This window comes from Panicum virgatum, chromosome 9K (genome assembly GCF_016808335.1).
Source record: "Panicum virgatum strain AP13 chromosome 9K, P.virgatum_v5, whole genome shotgun sequence".
Lineage (NCBI taxonomy): Eukaryota > Viridiplantae > Streptophyta > Magnoliopsida > Poales > Poaceae > Panicum > Panicum virgatum.
In genome coordinates this window covers 49,388,947-49,403,230 of record NC_053144.1, presented here as the reverse complement: position 1 = coordinate 49,403,230, position 14,284 = coordinate 49,388,947, and the positions used below count along the sequence as shown (strand labels likewise).

Sequence of the window (14,284 nt, the reverse complement as noted above, 5' to 3'; positions counted from 1 at the left end):
AATTACAAAATTATCTTCAGAATCCTGCGCTACTTCGCGAGACGAATCTAATAAGTCATTTGACCGCACGATTAGAAGATAGTTATTATAGTATTACTGTAGCCAATCATGAATTAATTATTGTCATTAGCTCGCACAAAGTTGCATCTATTCGTGAAAATTTTTTGCAAATAAACTTCGTGTAGTATTCCATGCATCCAAGATTCAAAGTTGCGTTAGGGAGAACCAAACAGGGGCAAAGACCGCAAGCAACCAGCGGCTGATCGCAAATCAAGCCTGCGCCGCGCCTACTCGATCCGTGGGCTACTGTGGCCCCACTGCACGGACTCGCTCAATGATCGCAGCGCAAGCGCCAAAAGACAGATCGAATGAGAAGATGAAGCTTCACGCGGCTTCATACTCCTAGAGAGAAGATCAGAAGATGAATTATTTGAAAAAAAAATCAGAAGATGAATTATTTGAAAAAAAAAATCAGAAGATGAAGCCCCTATCTCCAGCTACAGACGAACGACATCAATACGACAGTAACTCCATTAACACAAGAGCCAACACAGGCACAAACCCTTGATTACATCATTATAGGAGTACATTCCAGCAGTAGTTCTACTTCTAGCACATAGCCTCGATCGATTACGCGCATCTTCATCCACATGGCTGGGTCGCAGATTAACCCCACAACAGCAACTAGTAGTAAAACGCAGTACTCATTCACTGGCAGCATATACTAGGAGCAGTAATGTTCACTAGAAGTAATTACTAATTAAACATGGAGGAGAGGAGACGCCGTCGTCGCCGACCGCCGAACCGGGCCGCCGGGGTGGATCAAGGCATGGACAGATGATTCAGTGGGCGCGGGGCGCCTTGTTGAAGGAGGTGAGCTGGCGGGTGCTGGTCCAGCTCTGCTCGTACACGACGGCGACGTAGGGTGCGCTCCGCCCCGCGGCGTCCGCAGCGTCGATGTAGAGGCGGTAGTTCATCCCGGACACCACCTGCTGCTCCCCGCGCACCACGCGGCGGAACTGCAGCCCTTCGCCGGCCAGCCGCGCCTGCTTCGCCTGCCCCAGCGCCCACCCGCCCAGCTCCTGGATGTGCGGGTCGCTCACGTCCGGGATCGCGCTCCACCCGCCCACCCGCGGGCCGGTGCCGCGGCCGACCCCGCCCAGCGTCGCGCGGGCAGGGACGGCGGCGGAGGCGGCGAGGGCGGCGAGGAGGAGAAAGAGGAGGAGGGGTCTCGCCATGGCCGGATCGGGTGGGAGCTTGGGATTGGGTCGAGAAGGAAGAGGGGGGGATTGTCGTGCGACGCTGGTGGTGGGGAGATCTGGGAGACGTGACTGCTTTGCTTGGCGTCGAAGACGGTTGGAGGGCACGGCATTTAAACCGAGCCTCTGCTTTTCCTTTTCGGTAAGAAAAAAATATGATTATTTCTTTTCTGAAACCGTGTGACGAGCAGGGTTCCCCGAACGGTGGGAACCGTAACCGGTCAAACCGGTCCGGCCCGGTCCCGGTTTGGACCGGTACCAAACCAGCCCAAATTTAAAATTCAAATTTAAATTAAAAAAATGAAAAATTTTCAAAAAGTTTTAAAAAATACTTCAAGGTGCGACGAATCTAATGGTGTCAAATTTTCTAAAAAATTCGTTCATTTAGTATAGTTTGCGGGGATTTAAAAAAAGCGTGCATATAAAGTATACAAATACAATGTAAAAGTAGTACAAGAGAGGGTTGGAGGGTTCATTTAGACTAAAATATATTACACAAATATTTATTTAGTATACTTTGCGGGCATTTGAATTTAAATAAAAAAGAAAAAAATTTGAATTTGGCCGGTTACCAGTTAAACCGACCGGTAAATCAGTCAAACCGACAGGTAAGCCAGTCGGAACCGATTGAACATGTGATTTTGAATTTGATTGGTTTCTACCTATTTTCAGTCAAACTGGTCTGGTAAACCGCTACCGAACCTCGCTGATTTGACCGGACCGATCGGTTTATTTAACCTGGTGACGAGGCGACGGGGACGGGGACGGATTCCCGTGACGCCTGTCGTGCTCGCGCCGCATGCTCTCGCCGTCGGACGCGGAAATCAGGGTGCGCGGCGCTGCCCACCGTCCCCGGTCGGTCCACCGATGATGGCTGCGTTGCCTCACCACGAAGTCACAAATGTAAAAAACGCACGGATGAAGCACGTAGTGACGTAGATCGATTCAGTTACAAAATTAAACAGAGGGCACTTCTACGAACTTTTAAGCTGAACGATGTTGATTAGCTTTACCAAAGGCTACTCTCGTAGGATACAAGTTGATGCCAGAATCAACAAAACAAAAAGAGTGAGTATATGTACGTGTATACTCCCTCCATATGGTAAATGAAGTCGTTTTGAGTTTGTCTTAAATTAAACATTTTAAATTTTAAATAAATTTTTTTGAGTTGAGTTTGAAAGTATAAAAGTGATATAATAGATTCATCTTGAAATGTAGTTTTATAAAAATATATGTTGACTATATTTTATAATTTTTTATAGTAAAAAGTTAGTGATCAAAGTTGTTTTTGGAGACCATGTTGATATCCAAAATGACTTCCTTTACAGTACGGAGAGAGTATAAGTGTATGTGCATGTATTGCATTTCGAGAAACAATACATTAACATAATAAAAGAAATTCAAATAAACCTAGCTCTGGGTGTAACTTAGGTCCTTGTACTATCAAAATACAGTGACATCCCAATTAAATTGATAAAACTTATTATTTAGCTAGTTGTAACAAAGTCTTTTATATACTATAATAAAGCAAATTTAGCTCAGTGTGAATAAAAGAATATTTGTGAGTATGAATCTAGGAAGCTTGATGATGTTTTTACTTTCCGAGGGTCTATATGACAAGTGTATTTTTTCTTCGACGATTGTTCAAACTTAAATAACTTGTAGCTGTGCCAAACTAGAAAGTAGAATCAGGGCTTATGAACACCATGAATGACCAAATGAAGGGGCAAAAAAATCATTTAGAAAAGAAGGCAATGAAAGTAGTGGCATGCTTGAAACCACAATATGCCAAGGTGGCTTATTGAAGTTTCGAGTCTCGACCCACGGCAAGACTACAAGAACACATCTGCAAGCTTGGGTGTCCCCGTAGCAACTTGTAAAATACCCAATTTAATGTGATAACTTGGTAAATAGGTGCATTCACAGTCCCAACATTATTATACAATAATGTAACTAACGCAAGGTCTTAATAAAGAGTATATTCACATTAGGACTAATTATTAAGTATTATTTGACCATTGATTTTTGTGTTGCGTCTGTATGGCAATGTATTTGGCCAAGATAAGAACCCTCGGTATTTAAAAATTAATGTTATGTCTTTACATTAATTATTTTTGTATAGTGATTTAATTTTGCTTAAAACTATTTAATTTGTACATAGTTGAAAAACAACAACCGAGTCACCATCAATAATTTCCATTTATAAAATTTAAGAATTATTAACGTTCATCTACTTTGCTTAATATGTTGCTGTCGTAATTGTGGTTAAAAATATATTATTTTTAATAAAACTATAATTAATTTATTCCGACAATAAAATAATTGGCGTCCATTACGTTACGAAAATCTATGGTCAAATAATACATTCCGATGTGAATATATTCTTTATTGTGACCTGATGTCAACAAATACATTGTCGTGTAATGTTTGGACTGTGAATGCACCAATTTACCAAATTATTGTACTAAATTAAGCATTTTTCAAGTTATTAGATCAATCTGCACCCACATGTCAAGTTATTGTACTAAATTGAGCACTTTACAAGTTATTGGACCAATTTGCACCCACCTGCCAAGATGTTGTATGGTGGGTGCAATTTACTCTTTTACTATTACGTCGAAACTTTTACTAGTTGGATTTGGATGCATTGTTCAGGTTATAATGTTATAGTCCCTTCCAGTCAAAAGTAATGTTTTAGAGCTATCTTAAGTTAACACCTTTTATGTGTTTATTGTGGGTATTTGAATATAATACGAGTAGATTTTTGTTAAAACTTTTTTAATATAAAAAGTGGACCTCTATTGGAGTATGTTTAACAAATATTTGTAACAAAATGACTAATTTAATGTTGTGTTTTGATCACAATAATATCGATCGATGTCTGAAATTGGCATTTATTTGTGGCCAAAGTGAGTAGAATATACTTCATATGTATGGATTTGGCCTATAGGAGAAGATGATGCATAAGAGAAGGTGATGTTTTCGGTCTCAGTTTTCTAATCGATCTTGAAAGATACAATCTTTTACATATGAAGTTGTTTCCACCCATTAGCTAATATGGATAGAAGAAATAGAAAGAATAAACTCAAGTTCATAACATGACACTCTCATTACTTTGTTAGACATAAATAAGTAATGCTTCGAGGATGTCCTCAGTCAATAATTTCAAACTTGAGGCTTGCTATTAAAATTTTTATATAATTAGATTAGCCTCGAAATGTAGTCATGCTTTGTCTATTAAAATTTTTATTAATTTGATCAAAATTTTAGGAAAATACCAGCATTTTCAACATAATTAGTTTCATCGAATCCACCATAAAATATATGTTGTGATAGTGTATTTATTTGGAATTAGCCATGTGCTATTCTATACCACAGATGTAGTTATTTCTAACTAATTATTGAACAATTTTTAGCAATAACTATCGCAAGTTTATTACTGACTCATTTTTACAGAAAAGCAATATGGTGATTCGGTTAAGTAATTTTCGTTTAGTCTGGTTGATAATTTGACTGCTATGTGTAGTACGTAGAATCTAAATTGTAGAAGAACACTGTTGCTGATATTAATATAAAATCATAGCATTTGATTTATGACAGAGCTTAAGCAAACGAAGACACATGTTGATGTCCAAGAGACCGAGACATCATTTATTTCATTATTTTGTTTTTTGTGATCGGAAAGGGAGAACCAACCCAACCGGCTAGTGTTTGGTTGTAGTGTGGCTCGATTTGTTTTTTTAAAATATAATCAGTAGCTATTCTACTCGGTTTATTTATAAAAAATAAAGAAAGAGATTACCACCACACTGCGTATTATCATTCTACCTGCTTGGCTTATGTATAGCTTAGAAAATGCAGAATCTAGGGAATAGGAGTGCGTTTCAGCGTTTGCAATGTCACAGCAGAAACTGCTATTTTTATGACAGAAATTAATTTTCCAATATATTTTGTTGAAAACTGTTCACACGTGCGAGGGGCAACTAGCCAACGACAGACAGGAGCAGATCTGCAAGAGTACATCACTCTACCCGGTCGTCATTTCGCCGGCGCGCGCGCGAAGGCCGTGAGCTCGCGGGTGTTTGTCCGCTCCTGCTCGTGCACGAGCGCCCCATAGTTGGCCACGTCCCCGCTGGCGTCGGCCGCGTCGAGGAAGAGCTTGTAGTTCACCCCATCCACGATCTGTTGCTCCTGGGCGCTTATCACCTTGCCGAACCGCAGGCCATCGTTCGCCTGCCTGGTGTGCTCCGCCACCGCCCAGCTGCCGAGCTCCTGGATGTGTGGGTCGCTCACGTCCTTGGCGGGGCTCCACCCGCCTAGCTCCTGGATGTGGGGGTCCTTCACGTCCTTGATCGGCCTCCACCCGCCGACGATTATGTGCGCCGCGCGCGCCGCTGCAGCAGGGGCGACGGAGCACAGCGCGATTATTACTGCCGCGCCAATGAGCAGGGAGGATCTGATTGCCCTCATGGTTGAGGAATACCTCGTTTCTTGGAGAGGTTTGGGAGTTGGTTTTCCACAATGACTTGTGTTGGTGTTGGCAGGGTAGGAGGGAGCAAAGTGGTCCTTAAGTAGACACAGGATGTCACCAGGGCCGATACTCAAGGATGCGTTTCTCTGCACAATTATGGCAGTCTTTATATCCTGATAAAGAGATTCTTTATGCGCCATTTAATAGCTGCTTATTGTAATCCTTTACCATCATTTTATTATATGCGCTGGGTACGAAATATATGTATTACTAAGTAACCAATTCACTAGCAAAAAGAAAAATAGTAGTAAATTAATTCGTTGATTGTTGGTTGCTAAAACAGTTCGGTAGCATTATAAGAAACTACATGTGGCTGGCTTTTTGTAATAAACAACTATAATTGTTGATTTTCCACAAACAATTTTAGCACTTGTTTATCAATATTAGTTGCTATTACCATTTACGACAATCCTAAAACTAGACACATTAGTGTTGTTAAGAGCAAGTAAACCTAATCTTTCAATTTGAGGGGATAATTTACTTATTTGCCACTAGAGTAATTTACAATACCTTGTTTGCAATCAGTGTGTCAATGACGCATGGGGCCCAATTTTATTGTTGTTGACGGTCCTTAAGCACTAAATTTAGGCTGTTAATTCCTACATAAATACATAAAAGATTAACATCAACCTAGTGGTAGCGGGTTATTACAAATTATTCCCACAAGTATTGATAAATATTTGTATGCAGATCAATTAAGAGAGAAAACACACCTCAAGAACAAGGAAACACACTCCCCGTCTAAGGCAAAAGGTGTCGACTAATCAGAGAGCGTCGTTCGGCATCACGTGGATCCATGGGCCCACAAAATGATCACAACCGCTTTAATCCAACCCATGCACCGGAGAACTGTCATGAGGACCCACCTAGCAGTCACCCAGCCAAAGGCCGGTGCAAACAGAGTCAGTGGTGGATTGGCCGAACCCTAGATCGGCCGAGCCAGCTTATATAGATCAATGCATTCAGGTGGGAACTTTGCATCCCCCGGTGATTACCCCTCAAAAAATAAAAAGTGCTGAAGAGTTGAAGAGGCGCTGGACTATATATATTTTGCAGCACAAACTAGGATACAGCAAATGAAGATCGGTGTAGCAACGATTCTAAGGTGTGGCTTATTGAAGTTTCGAGTCTCGACCCACGCCACGACAAGACTACAAGAGCACATCTGCAAGCTTGGATGTCCCCGTAACTGCATCACATAGTTACCGTAACACAATCGTTACATAAGGGACTCCAAGAAAATGGCCGCCGCCGCCATTCGCGTTCCTGGTCACCTCGCCGGCGCAAAGGACTTGAGCTCGCGGGTGTTGGTCCACCGCTGCTCGTACACGACCGCCCCGTACGCCGCTTGAGGACGAGCTTGTAGTTCATCCCGGACACCAGCTGCTGCTCGCCGCCGGTGACTTCGCCGAACCGCAGCCCGTCCTTAGCCCGCCTGGCGTGCTCCGCCACCGCCCAGCCGCCGAGCTCCTGGATGTGCGGGTCGCTCACGTCCTTGATCGGGCCCCACCCGCCGCAGAACGGCCGCAAGCGCGCCCCCAGCGTGGCCAGGCGGCGAGCTCTCGCGGACCTGGTTTGGGTGGTTTTGGCTGTGAGTTTGTGACTTTGGGAGGTATCGGATCGAAGCAGGGGCGCTGGAATTTATCGAGGCGACGAGCCGAAATCGCCGTGGATGGCGTGGCGGGATCAGAAGAGCCCCTGCCTCCTGCTGTCGTGCATCTTCTCATATCTATCTTCCTATATATCGTCTCTATCCGGCGATACGGCGGGGATTGGATTTGTTGCGGATACAGCGCTGACCGCTGACTTCTCGCCCAAGTTCCCTGCCTGCTGCCTCCAATATCTGCCTTGATCCATTTTCTCTGCACTTACAATCCGGATCGAAATTTCTGGATCTGCATAAAGTTACTATACGTCGAAACTTCTACAACTACGTTCGATTTGGATGCCTTGTTCAGGTTATAATGTTAGTCCCTTCCAGTCAAAAGTGATGTTTTAGAGCTATCTTAAGTTAACATTTTCAGAAATTTAACACCTTTTATGTGTTTAGTGTGGGTATTTGAATATATATAATACGAGTAGATTTTTATTAAAACTCTTTTTTAATATGAAAGTGGACCTCTATTGAAGTATGTTTAACAAATATTTGTAACAAAATGACTAGTTTAATGTTGTGTTTTGATTGCCGTATCGATCAATGTCCGAGAATGACATTTATTTGTGGCCAAAGTGCGTAGGATGTAAGATGGTGCATAAGAGAAGGTGATGTTTCCGGTCTCAGTTTTCTAGTCGATCTTGAAAGATACAATCTTATACATATGAAATTATTTTCCACCCATTAGCTAATATGGATAGAAGGAGCGAAATGGCCTGTAGCCTAGTGGTTACAAAACCCTGGGTAGCACCTGACGTCCTGGGTTCGACTCTCCATGGGAGCAAATATTCTGAGATTTAATGGCGTTGTGTATTCAGTGGTAGGCGACGTTCCCGTCGACAGCGAGGCGCCTGTGGTGACTTCGTCAATCTCGAGAATTTGCCGGCTCAGTCTTCGAAGATGGTCATAGGGATAGGGTTTGCGTACGTGTATTCATAGGGGTGTGAGTGAGTGTCAAACTTTTAGGAAAAGTACGTGCATTTTCAACATAATTAGTTTAAGCAAATCAACTATAAAATATGCTTTCATAGTGTATTTATTTGAAATTAGCCATGGGCTATTCTACAACATAGATGTACGTACTTCAGACTAATTATTGAACAATTTTTTAGCAAGAATTTCCGCATTGTGATTACTGAATCATTTTTACTGAACTTGATTCAGCGATATGGTAATTCAGTTAAGTAATTTTCGTTTAGTTTGGTCGATAATTTGACTGCTAGGTGTAGTACGTAGAATATAAGTTGTACAATAACGTTGTTTCTGATATTAATATAAAAGCATAGCATTTGATTTATGACAGAGCTTAAGTGAAGGAAGACACATGTTGATGTCCAAGAGACCAAGGCATCCTTTATTTCATTATTTTGTTGTTTGTGATCGGAAAGGGAGAACCAACCCGGCTAGTGTTTGGTTGTAGTGTGACTCGATTTGAATTTTTTTCAATATCATCGGCAGCTCTTTCATTTATAAAAAGAAAGAGATTACCACCACACCACGTATTATCATTCTATCTGCCGGGTTTACATATATGTAGCTCAGAAAATGCAGCATCTAGGGAATAGGAGTGTGTTTCAGCATTTGCAATGTCACATCAGAAACTGCTATTTTTATGACAAAAGTTTCCAAGATATCTTGTTGAAAACTGTTCACACGTGCAAGGGGCAACTAGCCCACGACAGGAGCAAATCTGCAAGAGTACATAACTCTACCCGGTGGTCATTTCGCCGGCACGCGCGCGAAGGCCATGAGCTCGCGGGTGTTTGTCCGCTCCTGCTCGTGCACGACCGCCCCGTAGTTGGCCACATTCCCACTGGCGTCGGCCGCGTCGAGGAGGAGCTTGTAGTTCACCCCATCCACGATCTGCTGCTCCTGGGCGTTTATCACCTTGCCGAACCGCAGGCCATCGTTCGCCTGCTTGGTGTGCTCCGCCACCGCCCAGCTGCCGAGCTCCTGGATGTGTGGGTCGCTCACGTCCCTGGCGCTGGCGGGGCTCCACCCGCCCAGCTCCTGGATGTGGGGGTCCTTCACGTCCTTGATCAGCCTCCACCCGCCGACGATTATGTGCGGCGCGCGCGCCGCTGCAGTGGGGGCGACGGAGCACAACGCGATTGCGGCAACGGCGATGAGCAGGAAGGAGGTGATGGCCCTCATGGTCGAGGAATACCTTGTTTCTTGGAGAGGTTTGGGAGTTGGTTTTCCACAATGACTTGTGTTGGTGTTGGCAGGGTAGGAGGGGGCAAAGTGGTGCTTAAATAGACACAGGATGTCACCAGGGCGGATACTCAGGGATGCGTTTCTCAGCACAATTATGGCAGTCTTTATATCCTGATAAAGAGATTCTTTATGCGCTATTTAATAGGTGCTTATTACAATCCTTTACCATCATTTTTATTATATGCGCTGGGTACGGGATATATGTATTACTGTACTAAGTTCTCAATTCACTAGCAAAAACAAAAATAGTAGTAAATTAATTCGTTGATTGTTGGTTGCTAAAACAGTTCGTTAGCATTATACGTAACTAGCAAGGTATGGCTAGCTCTACATGTGGCTGGTTTTTTGTCATCTATAATTATTGATTTTCCACGAACAATTTTATCACTTGTTTACCAATTTCAGTTGCTAGTTGCTACTACCATTTATGACAATCATAAAAATAGGCACACCATTCAAGTGTGGGAACATATCAGGTGCAAACCAACCTATTCGTGCAAACTTCAATCTGGGCCACTGGATCAACATCCAAGGCGGTGTGCAGGGGGGATTGGATAATTTTATAATTAACCACCCGCCTCTAATCACATTTTTGCAAATCACCCCTCTCACTCCCCTGCTGACCCCTTTGAATGTTGATCCGGTGGCCCAAATTGAAGTTTGTACGGTTTGCATGAAGGAGTTAGTTTGCATCTGATATATTTCCTTAAGTGTTCATCCAAAAGATATAACTCGTTGCATCAACACTAGTGTTGTTCGGAGCAAGTAAACCTAACCTCTCAATTTGAGGGGATAATTACTTATTTGCCACTAAGGGAATTTACAATACCTTGTTTGCAACCAATGACGCATGGGACCAACTTCTGTCACTGACCGGTACGGTGGCAAACTCCATTGTGTAAATTTGCAATAGCAAGAAGAGAATTAGAGATCTGGAGCTTTACTCTGGTTATCAAAACTAGGATTCAGATCTTTTCAACTTGAGGCATTAAGTTGGTTCGAGTTCTTCCTTTGGAGATTCAATTAGGGATTTATTAGATGATACAAATTTACAGAGTAGGAACTTCAAATCGAAACAAACAAATCAAGCTCTGAAACTTGCAGAGAAGTTGAAAACATTAATATTAGAGATTTTTCAATTTCATACATAACTTCTAACAAAAATTTAACTTGTAGTACATCAATTTTTTTTGGCATCCAAATAATGTAATTTTCCCTGTCAGCTCAAGAAACCTTAATTTTCTGAGCGCAAAATTGTCTTCAATTCATGATGTCCATATTCTTGGACAACACATACAACTATAATGAACTAGGTTTCATGGGATTTTGTGGCAACAACAAACTATTCGACATACGCAGTGGAACGAGAAGCGCCCAGAAACCTGATACGTCCCCTGCCCGTGCAGGGACACAAGAGGATGCCAGTGCCGGAGACCTGCTCTCCCTTAGCCTAAATGAATAAGTTGTTCTCTTTCCAAATCATACCATGCATATATGAGTGGGCCTTTAAGTTTTATTGGAATCATTATTTGGCCCAAGGCCCAAATCTTCTAACAGCTTAATCACTCTACCCGGTCGTCATTTCGTCGCGGCGCGCGCGAAGGACATGAGTTCGTGAGTGTTGGTCCGCTCCTGCTCGTACACGACCGCGGCGTAATCGGCTTCGTCTCCGCTGGTGTCGGCCGCGTCGAGGAAGAGCTTGTAGTTCACCCCGTCCACGACCTGCTCCTGCGCGCTCGTCACCTTGCAGAACCGCAGGCCGTCTCCGCCACCGCCCAGCTGCCGAGCTCCTGAATGTGTGGGTCGCTCACGTCCCCGACGGGGCTCCACCCGCAACGGGGCGCGCTCGTCGCCGCCGCTGCCGGCGCTGCGGCGGCGGCCAGCAGGATCGCAGCTAGGAGGAGGAGGGCTCTGGCGGCGGACATGGTTATTCAATTTGGGAGGTTCTCAGCTTGTGTCTTGGGTCGAACGAAAGCTCGAAGCGGGACGCTGGAATTTAACGAACGGGGTCGAAATCTCAAATCTTCTTCACGGATGTCTGGCAATTTAAGCCCCTGGTTATGGCCGGCGGCAGCGCCTATCTCGATTCTGACTCGAACAATATCTTCGCATTATCTCGGCCCGGCGATTCGGCGGGGGTCAAGGACTTGTCGAGGATGCCCTGCTGCCGAGCCGCGAGGGGCATGATATCTGAATAGATAGATATTTAGGGATAGAGAACATTGACGAAACAATTATATAAGATTTTTAACCTGATGACAGGGAGTAAATAAATTTCCGTGTGAATCGTCTCATGGTCTTCACGCCGAATCTTTTTAGTTTCAACGTTACTCTGCTAAAATTCTTCGGACGTCGGACGCTTGCGTGAGCAGAGCAGCAGACGCCTGATCAAAACTTGAAAAACCGACCAAGACATAATAACAGAGACTCTTTTATATTGAACCTTGTAATCCCAAGATGTGCAATACAGCACTTCATTTGCTATACACCGCAGGTGATCGCAGCTCTTACTTGATTAAGATTATTAACCCTAATAGATCTTAAAAATCCATGTAACCAGGAACGGGCTGGTACGTCCGGGATCAATTGCCCACCGCGAACGCCAGCAGCTTCCGCGTCTTGGTCCACTCCTGCTCGTACACCGCCGCCCCGTACGTCGCGATCTTCCCGGCGCCGTTGGTCGCCTCGATCATGAGCATGTAGTTCATCCCGGACACGACCTGCTCGTCGCCGCTCACCACCTCGCCGAAGCGGAGCCCGTCGTTGGCCTGCCTGACGTGCTCCGACACCGCCCAGGAGCCCAGCTCCTGGATGTGGGGGTCGTTCACGTCCTTGATCGGCCTCCACCCGCCGACGGTTATATACGGCGCCGGCGCCGACGCCTCATGCGCCGCTGCAGCGGGGGCGACGGAGCACAGCGCGATTAGTACGGCGGCGGCGGCGATGAGCAGGGAGGAGCTGATGGCCCTCATGGTAAAGGAATTATTTCGTTTCTTGGAGAGGTTTGGGAGTTGGTTCCACAATGACTTAGTGTGTTGGTGTTGGCAGAGTAGGAGGGGCCAAAGTGGATCTTAAGTAGACACAGGATGTCAGCAGGGCGAATACTGAAGAAGATGTTTCTCAGCACAATTCTGGCAGTGATTAAATCCTGCTAAATATATGCTCTCTGTATTATTTAATAGCTGCTTATTATAATCCTTTTACCATCATTTTATTATATGTCCTACATATGTTTATTAATAAGTACTCAATTCACTGGCGAGAGAAAGATAGTAGTACTCAATTGATTAGTTGATTGTTTAATGCTAAAACAGTATGGTAGCATTATAAGTGACTAGTTATGGCTAGCGCTGGCTTTTTGTATACTACTAATAGTTTATTTTCCAACGAAGAATTTTAGCAGTTGTTTATCAATTTCAGTTACTATTACCATTTATGACTATCCTAAAACTAGACACACCATTCAAGGGTGCATCCAGATTCCAGAAGAGATAACTAGCTGTATCAACATTTGTGTTGTTCTAAACAAGTAAACCTAACCTCTCAATCTGAGAGGATAATTACTTATTTGCCACTAGAGGAATTTACAATATCTTGTTTGCAATCAGTGTGTCAATGACGCATGGGATCCACTTTTGTCATTGACCCGTGACAAACTCTATTGTGCAAATTTGCAATGGCAAGAAGAGAATTAGAGAGTCCTGGAGCTTTAAACTTTGGTTATCAAAACTAGGATTCAGATCCTTTCAACATGAGGCATTAAGTTTGTTCGAGTTCTTCCTTGGAGATTCAATTAGGGATTTATCAGATAATACAAATTTACATAGTAGGGACTTCAACTTGAGACAAACAAATCAAGCTCTGAAACTTGCAGAGAAGTAGAAAACATTATGTTAGAGATTTTTCAATTTCATGTATATAGCTTCTGTTGGAGTAATGGGCTTGGCCCATTACTTCTAAAGCATTAAAAGAATTTAAAGCCCACTATTAATGCTAGGGAATCAATGCTTAATTCCGTACCGGGAATTGAGGAGGATCTCAACCGACTTAAAAGGTGGACTTCGTGTACACCACTTGTGAAGCCGGTAAGAGGAGGACGGTGAACCACACGCGCGCGCGCGCTCGCTCGCCGGGCCGGGCCGGGCCGGGCCGGGCCGGGCCGGGCCGAGGCGCGGTGCTGTCGGCCGGCCGGCCGGACGGGCGGTGCGCGTGCGCGGCCGGACGTGACGTGCAGGTGCCGGTGCGGTGCGGTGCGGTGCGACGTGATGTGCTGAGATGAGAAGGATGTTTTGCAGTAAAGAGTATTAAAATAGAGGGTTAATGTCGTCACTAATGACCGAATAGGAGAAATGGAAGTTTGGGCTTTAGAAGGATTTCGTGACGTGCCGGTGCGACGTGATGTGCTGAGATGAGAAGGATGTTTTGCAGTAAAGAGTATTAAAACAAAGGGTTAATGTCGTAACTAATGACCGAGTAGGAGAAATGGAAGTTTGGGCTTTAGAAGGATTTCGTGACGTGCCGGTGCGGTGCGGTGCGGTGCGGTGCGACGTGATGTGCTGAGATGAGAAGGATGTTTTGCAGTAAAGAGTATTAAAATAGAGGGTTAATGTCGTCACTAATGAC

General features: G+C 44.1%; 4 protein-coding genes and 1 pseudogene across 4 annotated transcripts; all 5 read right to left on the bottom strand.

Moving 5' to 3' along the window:
• Positions 1 to 506: 506 nt before the first annotated feature.
• LOC120651944 (cysteine proteinase inhibitor 8-like) lies at positions 507 to 1,352 on the bottom strand. The gene has a single exon (XM_039929587.1). It carries the CDS (start codon positions 1,236 to 1,238, stop codon positions 843 to 845), a length of 396 nt encoding a protein of 131 aa, XP_039785521.1. The 5' UTR covers positions 1,239 to 1,352; the 3' UTR covers positions 507 to 842.
• Positions 1,353 to 5,232: 3,880 nt separating this feature from the next.
• Positions 5,233 to 5,772, bottom strand: LOC120648753 (cysteine proteinase inhibitor 8-like). Its single transcript, XM_039925427.1, has one exon. It carries the CDS (start codon positions 5,727 to 5,729, stop codon positions 5,298 to 5,300), a length of 432 nt encoding a protein of 143 aa, XP_039781361.1. The 5' UTR covers positions 5,730 to 5,772; the 3' UTR covers positions 5,233 to 5,297.
• A 1,207-nt stretch (positions 5,773 to 6,979) lies between these two features.
• Positions 6,980 to 8,221, bottom strand: LOC120648076 (annotated as a pseudogene).
• Positions 8,222 to 9,163: 942 nt separating this feature from the next.
• Positions 9,164 to 9,598, bottom strand: LOC120648075 (cysteine proteinase inhibitor 8-like). Its single transcript, XM_039924842.1, has one exon. The coding sequence runs from the start codon at positions 9,596 to 9,598 to the stop codon at positions 9,164 to 9,166; it is 435 nt and encodes a 144-aa protein (XP_039780776.1).
• Positions 9,599 to 12,102: 2,504 nt separating this feature from the next.
• Positions 12,103 to 12,644, bottom strand: LOC120648752 (cysteine proteinase inhibitor 8-like). The gene has a single exon (XM_039925426.1). The coding sequence runs from the start codon at positions 12,631 to 12,633 to the stop codon at positions 12,244 to 12,246; it is 390 nt and encodes a 129-aa protein (XP_039781360.1). The 5' UTR covers positions 12,634 to 12,644; the 3' UTR covers positions 12,103 to 12,243.
• Between the last annotated feature and the right edge of the window lie 1,640 nt (positions 12,645 to 14,284).